The 15,478-nt window shown below is 40.8% G+C and overlaps 2 protein-coding genes across 3 annotated transcripts; one reads left to right on the forward strand and one right to left on the reverse strand.

Annotated features, from left to right (window-relative positions):
* Positions 1-3,899: 3,899 nt before the first annotated feature.
* On the forward strand, positions 3,900-7,829 carry LOC135607988 (AP2-like ethylene-responsive transcription factor BBM). The gene is made up of 8 exons (XM_065100357.1): positions 3,900-4,593; positions 4,684-5,329; positions 5,654-5,886; positions 5,998-6,086; positions 6,177-6,250; positions 6,332-6,382; positions 6,484-6,560; positions 6,688-7,829. The coding sequence occupies exons 1-8, from the start codon at positions 4,350-4,352 to the stop codon at positions 7,515-7,517; spliced, it is 2,244 nt and encodes a 747-aa protein (XP_064956429.1). The 5' UTR covers positions 3,900-4,349; the 3' UTR covers positions 7,518-7,829.
* Positions 7,830-8,796: 967 nt separating this feature from the next.
* On the reverse strand, positions 8,797-15,304 carry LOC135607989 (uncharacterized). Of its 2 annotated transcripts, XR_010485335.1 has the most exons (3): positions 13,946-15,304; positions 10,560-10,654; positions 8,797-8,995 (listed from the first exon to the last, which is right to left on the reverse strand). XR_010485335.1 is itself a non-coding variant. In XM_065100358.1 (2 exons), exon 1 carries the CDS (start codon positions 15,077-15,079, stop codon positions 13,952-13,954), a length of 1,128 nt encoding a protein of 375 aa, XP_064956430.1. In that variant the 5' UTR covers positions 15,080-15,300; the 3' UTR covers positions 8,797-8,995; positions 13,946-13,951. The 2 variants fall into 2 exon arrangements, 1 of the variants encoding a protein (XP_064956430.1); XM_065100358.1 differs by lacking the exon at positions 10,560-10,654 and having other exon boundaries at positions 13,946-15,300.
* Positions 15,305-15,478: the final 174 nt, after the last annotated feature.

The following is a 15,478-nucleotide window of genomic DNA, read 5'->3' on the forward strand; positions in this document are numbered from 1 at the left end:
AACGCCTTTTACATGTTGCCTCGTATACATGTATCTATACGTATACATATGTATTCGTACACATGTGTATACTTCACTTATTTATGCACTTTATTAATATTCCTGTGAATATTAAGGAATATAATGCGTATTAATTCCTTTTATCAAAAGGTTAATTGTTAAACTAAACTAATATTATTTATTTTTTTCAAATACTAATCAATTATTTATTTTTGTATAAACTAATAGGCCTTTTTTTCAAGTAATTTACAAATTATTTTCTGAAATCAATTAGCTGACTACTAATTATAGGCCCAAAAAACTTAGTAGAACTCCAAAGGTCACAAACTATTAGCACTTCTCATAAGAAATTTTTAGTTAATATTTTAAAGTTAATTCTGTATAAATATCTTATTTCTTCAAATATATATATATATATATATATATATATATATATATATATATACACTAAATGTTTAAAATTCTCTTGATGTTCTTACCATCATAATGAGCTTTTAAAGGCTATTATTGCCAATTAGCATTCAACAAACAATTAAATAAGGATAAGCTAATAGAAAATCCCTAATTAGTCATTGAAAGTGTTACTATTATACTCTCATTCTTCTTTTTGTTTTAATATTTTATTATATCCCTAATTAGCCACAAACTTTATGCTACAAACATTCAGATGTATCACTAAAATGTGATTTATTGATGGGTTAATTACCAAGGAAGTTTTTAATGATGAAACATTATTTATCATTAAAATATCCTTCTTAAAACTTCCACAAAAATTTTCATCACTAACTATTTTCACATTTCTCATTATATATTCCTAATGACAAACTTTGAATAACTTTACCATTAATTGGAAAAGGAGATTCAATGGCAAATCATTGTATCACTATCGTTTGTGGTTAAGTATTCTTTGGTGATGTTAATTAATGTAATAATATTCATATTTACACCCAATTAAAATCCGAATCCAATATTATGTGCACCAAAAGCATTCATTCCATGGCGACCTACAAAACAATGAAATGTTGGATTAATGTCAATTAAGACGTAGGAGAAGCATATGGTGGATTCATGCTACCGCAGCACACGGTGGCTTTGATTGCGTGCACGAATCTACGTGCAGGAGCTCACCTGCGCGCGCAGGTGATGCAGGAGGATCGACATGTTGTGTTTCTTCTTCTCCAAACCTGAATTACCAGCTTGTGGAGAACGACATGACAAGTCTTCCGAGTCAAAAGGCATGAATCTAAATCTACTCTTTCATCATTGTGCGAGTACTCAACTCCCTCCTCCTTCCACAAAGCAGTGCAATATACAAGGATTTCCTTGGGGTTTACAAGATTCGATTTGGAAAATAGGAGGGGTTTATATCCGACAAACCCAAGACAGGCATGCAGTCAATTAATGTATTCACCTTCTCTCTCTCTCTCTCTTTCTACCCCCACGAACCCTAATCAGAGAACAGGTCAAAACAAGTACAACAATACGTGAAAGTAAATGTCCATTGTGGGTCATGAACAGTGAAAACAAAGTTCAAGGTTAGACTGTGCATGGATTTGGACATGGCTAGCTAGCTCAAGAAGAGGAAGGTGTATGAAACCCTAGCGAGCTCTATGGCAGAACCGAGTAACGTTCATGGAAATCGCGCTAAGGTTGGTCGTGCTGGGATTGGATCCTTCTCTCCCTCCTCAACCCACCCTTTTCTCTCCTCCTCTCTCTCTCTCTCTCTCTCTCTCTCTCTGCATTGATCTTTGTGCATGGAAAAAGTTCAAGAATTATTCTTTCCGAGAAGGCACGGGCGTCCGCTGATTTCTCCCAGGCCAACCCCTTTGAATAATGAAGACTCCTCCCACTTTCTCCTTGACCACTGTGCTCTCTCTTTGTCTCTCACTCTTCCACCTCTTTGTTTTCACTTTACCCAGTCTTATGGGCCACTTAGTAAAACTCGGTGAACTGTTGTTGTACCAGCCGGAGTAGAAAGATGGCTCAAGTATGAGTATAAAATGTGCAAATGGGCGTGGATTGCTCCATTGTTTATGTGGTAGATTGAAGAGTGACGGCAATAGATTATGTTTCCTTTTGTTTAACCTTAGGTTTTAACCTTTCCTTGCGTTTTACTCTCCCCACGAAGCGTCGTCGTTCTCTCCCAGGCGCCATTGGTTGGCCACTTACCGCAAGAACCGTTCCCACTTTTCCATTGATTATTCACCACACTCTTGTGTTGCCGACCACCCCCCTTCAGCCGTCTCTCTCTCTCTCTCTCTCTCTCTCTCTCTGCTATGTGTCCAAGAGGGCTGTGATTACGGTGCACTGAATCGAACCCTAGGGGGAAGGCTCCCGGATGAAGAGGCGCACACATTCTTTCTACTTTTTGTCCATCGCATGAGTCCTTGTATCTCACGTTTGGGGACACTCACTGGGACGTGGAACAGATACATGCATGTCTGCATGCATGTGAAGATCCGCTCGACATGTAATAGAACCTGCACAGACCACTCGAACCTCTTAGCTCGGACGTACGTAGCTGTTTAATCATACAATAAAAGGAGACACAGAAGAAAAGGGTACTTGCCGCAAAGCACCGTGGCTGTGCACGTGAGTCCTGCCATGGCAGAAACCCTAGAGGTGTCTCCTTTGTTTGCTTTTGCCATTTTGGAAGGTTATTAGTTACTACCATCTGCATTAAACTATTCTTTGTTTAGGGTTTTTGCGTATATAATATGCATTCAAGAGAGAGAGGATGGAGGCCATGTGTTTTACGACCTTTCTTTCTCGTCTTTGACGGTCAAAGTTTCAGCAAGCTGTGCATCAACCGAGATAGAGTCCACTCCTTTCTCTCTCTCTCTCTCTCTCTCTCTCTCTCTCTCTCTCTCTCTCCACCATTAAATGATATTGTAGTGACTGTGGATGAAGAACATTAGGTTGGTAGTGTGATAAGGGGAGGAAGCAACATATTAAAGGTAACGAGGAGGATCCTATGTCGGGTAAGCAGTATCATCCGATATGTCTAGGACTTTGGGAAGCATTTGGAGAATGAAATAGCCCCAAGGTCCCGGAAGACAAGGGTTCGTGTCCTCGTATGGGTTGCAGGTAGCACACTCATCTTCTCTACTCTCTCTCTCTCTCTTATGTTATTCTTTCTATCTCATTTTTACCTTTCTTGGTATTAGCAGGCGCTTGGTCTACGTAGAGAGAGAACGCACGAGGAAAGTCCCCGGATTTTGATGTATTGATTTGGCAGTAATTATGAGAGAGAGAGAGAGAGAGAGAGAGAGAGAGAGTTAATGGGTGAGATGAAGGATGGACAAATGAGATCAGTCTTCTTTGGTGACCCCTTATCAGAGATTAGCTTTTTCTATCGTGCTGATGAGTTTGGAGTACAAATGCATGCACAATGTATTCAGTAAGCTCGGCAAATCTGAAAAGAAATGACATGGTATTTACTGAGCACAAATCCAGAGTCTTATTAAGGTTACACTAATCAGGTAGATCATATCTTTGGTCAGTCTTAGCTACTGTGCTCTCCTATTCCAAGTGTTCTAAGTACATGAAGTGTATAAAACACATCAAGGTTAAACATGTATTATTATCCCCATTCTGTAGCTGTAGATGTAAATCCATGAATTGGCTGAATACTCATGTAAATCCTACGTATTCCAGTTCTACATCATGTTTCTTTTATTGTTTTGCCAGTTGATGTGGATGAGGCTTATACTATGTTGTTCATGCCTAGATCACAAAACCAGATATGTCAGCCCTCATGATTCCCCTCCCTCCATGCTTACCAACACTGGTTTCTTTAGTCTCTCTCTACTTTTTGACCATTTAGTCAGTCTCCAAGATCCCTTCCTAAAGAGGATGTTTCCAGTGCATGTTACATGTCTCAACAATATCTAAGATATGTTACCTATTGTTATACAGTGTAAGCATTTGTTAGAGCAAGTTTCCCTGTTTCTAAGCCAAGCATAGTACACTCACAGCAGCACTTTGTTTTGTTACTGGCTATTTGCAACCAGCCAGTTTGTCATGCACCATATGAGAGAGAATAGTAGATGGAATTGAGAGAGAGAGAGAGAGAGAGAGAGAGAGACATGGACATAAACTCACCTGTTTGATGAGATGTTTGTAATGTTCTCTCCTCTCAGCTTCTTTTGACCTTTCCCCTTCTCTCCCAAACCTCTCTTGCTGCTTTGTTGGTTGTTCTATCCTGATCTCAGGAGTTGCATCGATCCATGGTGTCTAGCTTTTCCTTCTAGTGTGAGAGCTACTGATCCATGGTCTTCTTCCTCAGTTTCCTCGAACACACTTCAGGCGATTCTTCTGCGACCTGAGTCCTTGATTTGGCCTTCTTCATGAATAACTGGTTGGCTTTCTCTCTCTCCCCCCATGAGCTCCCTTCCTCACAGCCTCATCAGAGCCATTCGCCATCTGCTGATGTCTCCCACTTCATCTCCGGCGACGATGTCTCCACCAACTGCTACGATTTCTCTGCCGACTCCACATCGGAGCCGCCGATGGGAATACCCACCCTGAGACCTGACTTATCCTTCTGTATTTTAGAGGCCTTCGACAGACACCATCACCACCAAACCCAAGGTCGATCTTTCCCCATTACCGTTCGACAAATTTTGACTGCTTACTCTTCTGGTTTCTTGGTCTTATCTCTTTCTTCCCTTTCACTCGCAGATTGGAACATGAAGAGCTTCGGTGGCCCCTCGGAACTATCCGTTCTGGTTGGATCGAGAAGTAACCAGAACACTATGGAGGAAGATGAGCCCAAGCTCGAAGACTTCCTCGGTGGGAATTCGATCTCGGATCATGATCGAAAGGTTCTACCTGCTGCACTTACCAGCGATGAGTACATGTTCTCCACCTCCTCCTTCCAGGCGCAAGACGCTTCCATGGTGTCATCCGATGCTCACGGTGGAGGCCTGATGAGCGACGGCAACGGTGGTTCTTCGAGCAACTCCATCGGGCCGTCCGTGATCAAGACGTGGTTGAGGAACCAACCCATCCCACAGCAGCAGGCCAACGACATGGCCGGGGGTGGAGGGTCAAGCTGTAGCAGCAGTGCGATGGTAGCCAACGTTATCGGCACGTTAACGAACTCCCAGGGCTTATCGTTGTCCATGAGCACAGGCTCGCAGTCGAGCTCGGCTCTGCCGCTACTGGTGAGAGGGGTAAGCGGTGGAGGTCAGAGCTCGTCGTCGGACAACAAGCAGAAAGGCACTGCAGGTGGCGCAGATGCACAGACTGGTCCAATGGAAGCAGTTCCTCGGAAGGCCGTGGACACATTTGGGCAGAGAACTTCCATTTACCGGGGCGTGACGAGGTGCGGATCGTCTTCCTCGAATGAAATCTAGGGTTGTTGGTGTGTCATGTTCAACATCTGTATAACCCTTTTTATCTCTTATCGAAACTATTTTGGTTCCTACTGCTAATTATAAGAGCTTAATTTCGATTCCTCCCTTATAAGCAGTCATCTTTGCACTGATTGGAGCATATTATATGATTCATTTTAGGGGATAGGATGATCAAGAAAATATCATGCAAATCGAATCAAACATACCACCATTCTTATAGTCATACTTCCAATCAAATAATTGTATAGCTGCTATCTATAACATGCCTTTACATTTCATATATCTTTTGCCAGGCATAGATGGACAGGTAGATACGAGGCTCATCTATGGGACAACAGTTGCAGAAGAGAAGGACAGACACGCAAGGGTAGACAAGGTACATCTTCCACTTGCATCTCTCTCATGAATCGACCTACCAAGCATTTGATTTGTATTGATTTTGTGCTTCTCTCTTGTAACTCTCCCTCTTGGGCACAATGCGCGGCCAATGTCTCATTCCCCAACTCCATGCATGCAGTCTATTTGGGTAAGCATACAATGGAGTTCTTCCATCTCCTTCGTTCTCCTTTATTGTAGGAAACAAGGTGGGATAGATGGACCCTTTTTTTCCTTTCCCTCATGTTTTGGTGATGTTTAGGTGGCTATGACAAAGAAGACAAGGCAGCTAGGGCTTATGATTTGGCTGCTCTCAAGTACTGGGGTCCTACTACAACCACAAACTTCCCTGTGTGCCTCTCTCTCCCTCTCCTTCTTCGATGCATGTTGGATAGTGTACTGGTTTAACTGAAGCTTCATGTTCAACTTGTGTGTTCTTAGATAAGCAACTACGAGAATGAGCTGGAAGAGATGAAGCACATGACAAGGCAGGAATTCATTGCATCACTCAGAAGGTGTACTCTTTCGTTCCTGTTTGATCCCATATTTCGATTCTTACATGCTTGATATGAATGATATTTTGGACGTTCATGCAGAAAGAGCAGCGGGTTCTCTAGGGGTGCATCTATTTATCGTGGAGTAACAAGGTATGTTTGAGAGGAACCCTTGTTGGCGTTCATCATCGACGGGACCAGCTTCCTTTTCTTCGTACTACCTGATTCAAGGCTGATACAAGATGATTCTGCAGGCATCATCAGCATGGAAGATGGCAAGCAAGGATAGGAAGAGTCGCAGGGAACAAAGACCTCTATTTGGGAACCTTCAGTATGTTTCTTTAAGAAGACAACTCTAATCATCCCAAGTTTGTCTGTCGAAGTCATGCAGAAAACCCTAACGGTTGACTTCATGTAGTCGTAATGAATCCTATGCTTCGTTGCTACGTACTCCGCAGGCACCCAAGAAGAGGCCGCCGAGGCGTACGATATCGCGGCCATCAAGTTCCGGGGGCTGAACGCAGTCACCAACTTCGACATGAGCCGGTACGACGTGAAGAGTATCCTCGAGAGCAACATGCTGCCCGTCGGCGGCGCCGCCAAGCGGCTCAAGGACGTGGGCGAGCACGCCGAGCCCGGCGCGATTCGGAGGAGGGCAGAAGACAGCCGTCTCGCCCCGCGGTTCGACGGGACGGGTGGCTACGGCGCTTCTCACCACCAAGGCTGGCCGACGACTGTCGCTTTCCATCAGCCGCCGCCCTTGCAGCCGCCGCGGTGGGGTGCTCAGTTTCCCTACGGTCCGACGCTGGGTTGGTGCAAGCAGGAGGTGGCCACCGCTCACGGCCTGCAGGACCTTCACCAGCTCCACTCGGGCACCAACACCCACAACTTCTTCCAGCCGTCGTCGGTGCTTCATCACAGCCTTGTAAGCGTCGACGCCTCGTCGCTGGAACACAGCACGGGATCGAACTCGGTGGTGTACGGCGGAAGCTATCATGGCGGCGGGTACGTGATGCCGATGAGCACGGTGGTGACGGATCAAAGCGGCGCAGCGAACCAAGCAGGCTGTGGTAATCTCATCGACGAAGAAGGGACTGCAGATCCTTATTCTTCGAGCAGAAATGCTTACTATCTCGCTCATCAGTTGTCTTCCGGCAACGCCAAAGCCGGGGAGTACGAGCAGAACAATGCATGGATGCATGCGCCAGCTCTGGCGATGGCGTCGAGGTCGAACGGCATGGCTGCTGACCATGGAGCTCCACCGTTCACAGTGTGGAATGATGCTTAGGGTTGGGAAAGAAGAGACTGCATTGCATTAGAAGGAGAGAGGCATTTGCTCCTGATCATGATTGCTTCCATCTGTTTTGGTGAAAGTATTTCTGGTTTTCTCAGCATGAGAATTCTTCTGATGGTTTGGTAATGGCCGGTGAGGATTGATGCAACTTAACTTGGCACAGTTCTTACTGGCTGTTAATTTTGGGGTGATTCAGAAGAATCATCTGTTAGAAAAGACTATGTAAAGTTGTTAAAATTAATCCTTTTTTTACTATCTCTATAATAATAATAATAATTATTATTATTATTATTCGAGAGGGTTAACTTTGTAACTTTCGTGCTAAATGATCTGAGTTTGAGTTAAGAAAACAATCACTAAGCTTTGTAACTTTCTTCATCGTGATAGTAATTCACATGAAAGGTCAATGAATGAAGTTCCACATGGCATGTAATCACTGTGTAGATTGCAGCAAGGAAGTGACAACGATATGAACTGGTAACTTCAAATGGTATTGGGATTCAAAGTTCTAGTGGAGGTGGAGAAGGTGATGGGGGTGCAGAGGACTTGTGTTGGCATGAGTGAAGGTGGTGATTTGAAGTAGTAGGGGGAGGTGGTGGTGATTTTTGGTACAAGGGAGAGAGGTGGTATGGATGACATTATGTGTTAGTGCAAATTAGTCAAGTACATAAAATTATAGATACTGTCTTAACTTATGGTTTAATTTTTTTTGATGTAATAATAATAATAATAATAATAATAATAATAATAATAATAATAATAATAATATGAATCTATTATTGGAAGCATCTTAGATCAAAGATTAAAGCTGGATCTATAATCCTATGGGATTGGATTAGGTAACAAATGATATCATGAGAAGATAGAAAGGGTTATCGATCACGACCGGAGGATAAGTTACGATAAAGAGTGAAATAAGATTATGAGTGAAATAAGATTTGAATCGACATATAAGAATTAAACGAGTATAATCATTTTGGACAAGAAAGAAAAGTTAGGACCCAAACAAGTGGAATCAGTTATCCAGTGGGCCGAATAATGACACGGCCACTTCATGTCTCCTCCCAAATGTGAAACCTCAATGGACAATGCAGGATTCATTGAGCTGATAAAATTGATGTGGTTCATGAAACAAGTGAAGTTTCAGAGGTTTAAATTTCCAAGTAAACGGATAGGTACTGCTCCAGAAACTAATAGTTTTCCTTCTATACACCAGAATGACATTAAACCTGATCTTGATCCATTTGGATAACTCAAAGGGATACCATTAAGCTACTGAAACAATGGGAAAATTAAATTGGAGATAAACATTCTGTGTAGCTATATCCATAGGTCAAATTTGACATCATGTTTCCGCGTAAAAATTTAGCAACCATGAGAATAAAAGATCATATAACTCGTGGTTCATCATAGTTTGGAAGTGGAAGCCGGCAGTCTATCTGGTGGGCATTTAGCTGACACCCGTCAATTTCCTGCAGAAGAACAGAAATTTTTTCATCATTCACAATTCAATTTTCTTTTATGAAATCTTCTGGGTAAAAATATAAGAAAAATGCCACTTCTACATCCTACAAGGTGCTATGATCGACTAATTGTGGCTGTTGACAATCTTAACATAAAAAAGAAAATTAAAAATTATTTGCAGAAATAAAAAGAAAACAATTTGCGGCAACTCCACCGTTTTGGTTGTTCTTTTATTTTTTCTCCCTGCACAAGCATGTAAGCTGACTTATTGAAATAAACATCAACAAATACGATATGGAGGCTGCAATAAGTCACCAACAATTTTATCCCAGCAAATAATCTAAGCTATCCTAAATGTAAATCAAGCTATATCCATAACAGCCTACATATTACAATATGAATCTCCTTTTGCTGGATTAAAATATTGTGTCATATTGTTAAGTTTAGATTAATATATACAGATTTCTGTACTTTCTTTTTTATCACAGCAGAATGCATATAGAAAGATGCTGCTGATATAAAGCACAAACCATAAAGTTACTTATATCCATGGTTGATGATCCTGCTGATAAAAGCATCACCATGTACCTTCTTCTTGCACTAATACACTACTCATAAGTAAATACTACGATGAAGTGGTTAACAACTAACAGTAAACCTATGAAATTTCAAATCAGAAACTGAGATCCCATTATTCATATAAATTGTCGACTCAAAATTACTTTTCATAACCAGTTATGGCTTACCAATCTCACCTACATGACTTGTGACTGGATGCAGGAATGGCCTCACAATTGGAACCCACATAAGTCCCATCACTGCCATTCACAGGGTTGGTTGGTGAGATGAGACTTGAATAGGAACAAAAGGGATCATTCCCATACTTAACTGACCATGCAACTCTTAAGCTAAATTCTAGTTTCATATTCTTGATCAATATTCTTCTCTTACAATTTATTCTTCTTTAAATGATCAACACGTGGGCTTAGTTGCCAGTGCAAGAGAATCTGACGGTAATGAGACACCTTCAGTGCAAGAAAGGAAGGGATATCATCTCAATAGACCCTCATAATTTCTAATAGACGCTAGAAGATGGACAAAGTTTGTTCAGAACATACTTGCAGAAGCATCATACGATTCAAAAGAAAACCTTATTGCTAAGGAAGTCCTTAACCTGGGAGCTCCCACAAGGAGTTTAGGCTAAAATTACTATTTATCAAGATATATTACGTATTTATTTTCATTTTAAGATTTTTCTCTGGACAAGAGATAGCACAAAGGAGTACTACCTACAAGACATTTTAAATTGGAATAATCAAATTGCTTAAGTTTTTCACCAATTTCTTCTTCTTTAAATCATTGCAAACAAAAAGGAAAAAAGTTCTGCATGCTTGTAATAAATAGTCAGAAAATTTGTTGATTTCTTTAGCAATGAGCTTTGTACAGAACAAGTTGGACTACCAAGCAAAGTGCAATTATTCCTGCTAACAAGGCTAGGTCAAATAAATTGATAATCATGTTATCGGTCACTAGAATTTGAAGCAACAGAAGCATGATTTGATGATTGCTTACTAGCTTATCTTGATTAGAAGACAATCTTGGTTCTTTATCTTCCTACAGTGAAAATTAAATACAACATAATTTTCTTCGTCAGTATAAGATACAGCCTGAAAAGAAAAAAGTCAAGACAGTGGCTGTCATAAGTCATTAAAAAGTCAACAATTGAACTATTACCTTCTTAAAGTCATGCATAACCAAATAAATTAAGAAAGCTTTTCACATCATGTCATCAACGCTGAAAATAAGTAGTAGAAATAATATGACAAACAAAAAACCACACATGAATCTGCAACAAATGGCAAACACATTAAGGTGCAAAACCTCTGGTAGTTGCCAGTAATATAGACAGGTAAAGATGACCCTCAAACATGAAGCAACAATATCTGAGAACAAATTAACCAATAGTTGTAGAAAAGAAGATCAATTAGTATGACTGTGGAACATGTAATAACAAAATTAGGCATTTCATTGCTTTATCTTCAACTTAATCATATAATATTATTATGGAATGGCATAATATCTAACTTACCAAAATGAAATGGAGGAAAATGGATGAAAATGGATCCAAGTGTAATGCTTATATAGCAAGCAAAATACAAATTTATATATCTGGCTGAAAGGAAATGTCTAAAAAAATTGCTAATTTCCAATGTTCTATAATTTTAATGATTATGTACATTTAATACTTTGATTCACCCATGAGTTTATAGCAAGCTAAATAGTTTTTTATCACGAAAAAGAAAAAGTAAAGTGGTCTGCATCTAGTTATTTTGTAGGTTGAGTCTAAGAAATTAAAACAGATACACAGTGGACTAAAACAATCATATTAGGACAGAAATGCTAACATATGGTCGAAATAAAAAAGAATGAAGTAAATAGATGTGTGGCTAAAAGGGAGAAGGCAAAAGTATTATATGAACAGGCTGCAGAAAAATTCAATGATCATAATTTATTGCTTATGAAGGCCATCCAAAGTGAACTAAGGATTCTTATCTTATTTTATACATTTCTTTCTAATCAATTATATTTTCTTGCTCAATTTTTTTCCTGACTGCAGATTTTTTGCTCATGCTGATGGCTACCAAATTGCACTTGATATGGAGCATAAGCATGTTTCTGCCACTTTATCCAATATATACATCAAAATATTCGTGCAACATATTGTCATGGATAAATAAATCATTCAAGCATGTAAATAAGTGGATGCTGGAAGTAAGGTGGTCATGTAACCAAACTAGAGGTTTAAATGCTTCGGTTAGGAAATGTTACAGATTGGAATTGCAATAATATTCCAACCAGCATTACAAAGGTGTGGCTATGCACAAAGTTTCCTAGAGCTCAGATCTTGAGCCTTTTGACTCGCCGGAGGCTCACATGTCACACAGAAACACATCTTAGATTCATATCTCATGGGCTTTTAAAAAAGGTCTATTCTCCTTAGAGATGTGTCTTCAGTGCCGCACAGCTTTTGTTAAATACATATTTTTTTGTGTGAATCAAGAGATAAAATTAAATTTGTTAACAAATGGGACAAAAGACAAAGTTACTAAGAAAGTGGAAGTTCTAATCATGGTATAGTAGGTAGGTGGTACAGAGTACGTTATTTATATCTGTTAACGATACAATTGCATGGTATGTAGTACACTAATTACGTTAGGTAAAATATTTTGATTTTGCCAAATCAACAAGTTTGCACATAAATGTCAAGAACAATAGCAGCAGAAGGCATGAAAAACATTAAATTGTTCAAAATCTTGAGGGAGAGAAAGAGGCCAACCTAGAAAAAATAATTTTTATTTCAATTTCTGTTGGAGAAGGGAAAAGAGATTGGAAGATCAAGTTACAATCTGAAAGATTCTTATCTAAAGCCAAAGATCAAGCCAGTAAGGTTGTGCCCATATAGGCAATCTGATTTAGATAATGTAGGCTAAGTTGTTTTCTCTTGTGATCTTGTTTGTTTGTTAGTTTATATCTTTGTTTTTTTCTTCCTTATATTTACTTTCTACCACCCCATCCTCTATCTCCACTTTACTTCACTATTTTTTCTTATCTATTTTTCATCATCTATTACACCTTATTCCCAGTCTTCCATCTTTTCTTCTTATTCAACTTTTGATGGCCAACAATTTTATTTCTTTAAGTAACTTATCTCAATCTGATAAAAAAATTGTTAGCATTGCTTCCATTATCATTTTCATCGAGCTGGTCTACAATTTGTGTCTGAATATTCATAATTTTTTGGCAATTTAAATAAATCATTTTGTATTTTATACCTTAATGACACAAGAATCCATATGCGGACTCACTATTTTTAGCATCTAAGCTATCATGGTTTGAGTCATGCAAACAATCAACCTGTATGCAATGGTAAGGTTACATTTATAAAGTGATAAACCCACCTCAAAACCCACATTGGAAGGATTCTTGTGCATTGGGCAGTCATTTACCTCCCTATGCATTGTGTGACAGATCGGCAACCTGTATACCTCATCCATTTTTGACAACTTTGACATGCTCACGATTCAACTTAAATTCATATTAGTTGGTGATGAAAGTCATTCTAGATATTTGTATTATATATTGCAGCATATTGTTCTCATTGATAGAAAAAAAAATTCAGATAGCCTATCAGAAACAAAAACAGTAAGCCTCTTGTGCACTAGACAATATTTAGAGTTTCCCAGGTTCTGAAACAAAAATAAAGAATTAAATCAGACAAAAAAAAAAAGAACAGCTTAGTGCACAGGGCTCCCACTAGTATGAGGTGTGGAGAGGGTCAATGTATGCACAAGGCTCCCACCAGTATGATGTCGGGAGAGGGTCAGTATACATGCGTTAAATATATTCCTCTGGGTGACATGAATCTAGATGAATTTCTTATACCCTTCATTTAGTATTTTTGTAAGAAGAAAGAAATATAAGATATCATGAACAGATCATAGCAAAGTAGAGAACCTGTGCTGATTTTCTCGTCTTACATTCTAACCAGCTCAAACCAAACCAAACTGATTTTCTCTTTCAAACATTCTTCATTCTTGCAAGACCCAAACACAAAGTTAGTAGCATATAAGACCATTCTTTCATGAAGATAAAAATTTACAATGCAACACTGTTCTAGAAGAAGGTCCGCACAATTTCACAAATAATTATCAAAATTCACACAAGTTGATGATAATGCAACATTATTTAGACTAGAAGAAGGATCACAAAATTTCACAAATAATAATCAATATAGCTACTCATGCAACAAGTCTCTGCAAGTGCGACATTACTTAATATTAAAGAAGGATCAAGAAATTTCACAGATAACAGAAATCATATTTATCCTTGTAATAAATCTATCACAATCAGTGCGTCAGAAAATATAATGAAAACAAAGTAACAAGATGCTAACTTACATGAATCTAAGTATAGCGCCCACCAGAATGATCACCATTCTTCCCACCATCGCCCACTAAGCTCTCTGGTGACTCCTCTTGCTTCTGCTGCTGCTGCTGCATCACATGGTGCTGAATTCCCCCAATCCCACCATCACCACCACCCGCCGTCCCTCCTCCAAGGAACTGGCAAATGACCCTGACCAGGATGGCGATCATTTGCATCTGATCCTGGAAAGCATCAGCTTGCATCTGCATCACCTGCTTCTCGTGCTCCATCTGCATCACCAGCATCCTCTCCCTCCACTCCATCTCCTCTTCTTCCCTCCTCTCCTCCCTACTCATCCTCCTTCGCCACTGCTCCCTCCTCTCCTCCTCCTCATCCATCTGTCTTTGGTGCTCCAAGGCCCTCTTCCGCCGCTCCCTTTCGCGATCTTCTTCCTCCCTCGATGCCTCCCTTTCGCGTCTTCGCTCCTCCCTCCTCATCGCGATCTCGCCAAGCCTCACCATGTCGGCTCCCAAAAATCCCATCTTTTTCCCACGGCGGCGGCGAGGAAGGAGACGCCGCAACCCTAGCGCTTCCTCCTCTTCTTCTTCTCGATGCACGAGTTCTGCATCGATCCTTTCCTCATCGCCCGCCACTTCTTGATCGGAGGCAGAGAGATCGGTGGCCAATTGCGCCTCGTCCTCCTCCTCAACGTCATCATTTTCATATTCGTAATCTTCTTCGTTGAGGCTATCATCATCCTCACGATCACCGTCGGAAGCGGGGGTTTTGGAGGAGGGGCGGAGGTGGGGGTCAAGATGATCGCCGAAGACCTGCTTGTAGAGGAGGAAGTTTGGCCAGAGGTGGAGGGCGTGGTCGGGGTGGAGGTGGGCGGGGAGGGGGAGGAGCTTGCGCTTGACGTGGAGGAACTGGTGTCGCATGTTGTGGATCTTGACGGAGACGTCCCGCCAGGACCAGCGGAAGGGGAAGGCCACGGGGTCGCGGAGGTGGTGGGCAGCGTTCACCCGGTCCGCGATCGGCTGGAACTTCTTCTCCCGCGTGCGGAGCCTGGCCAGGAGGAGGGCGCCTCCCGACGGCGGCGACAGCAGGGCCGCGTACTCCCGGATCAGCGTCGCCTCCTCCTCCTCCCTCCACTTCTTCCGCTTCATCGTCGGTAAGATTGGGCTGACCAAGCAGCTGCCTCGAAGAGCGCCGACTGCATCACTGATGGAGGTCTTTCGGGGGCATCAAAACCTTAAATTGGGATATTCTTCCTCTTACTAATCCATGGTTTCAATCAATGTGATAGATCATAACTGCGTAACCCATCAAAGGGAATCACCATACTTATCTTTGGCATCAACAGTGTCAAAGAACATCAATCAACCTTCAATTGACATGAGCCACAGCTAAGAATCAGACTCGATCTAGCGATTAATTAATTGAATTAATTTCTGCATATCCAACTCAGGATATTAATACTTTGTTCTTTACATAAAAACTCTAAATAATAAACAAAAAAAAGATAAATATTTTTTTCACACAGTCACTGCAACCAGCAAGCAGAT

This window comes from Musa acuminata, chromosome BXJ2-3, assembly GCF_036884655.1.
Source record: "Musa acuminata AAA Group cultivar baxijiao chromosome BXJ2-3, Cavendish_Baxijiao_AAA, whole genome shotgun sequence".
Lineage (NCBI taxonomy): Eukaryota > Viridiplantae > Streptophyta > Magnoliopsida > Zingiberales > Musaceae > Musa > Musa acuminata.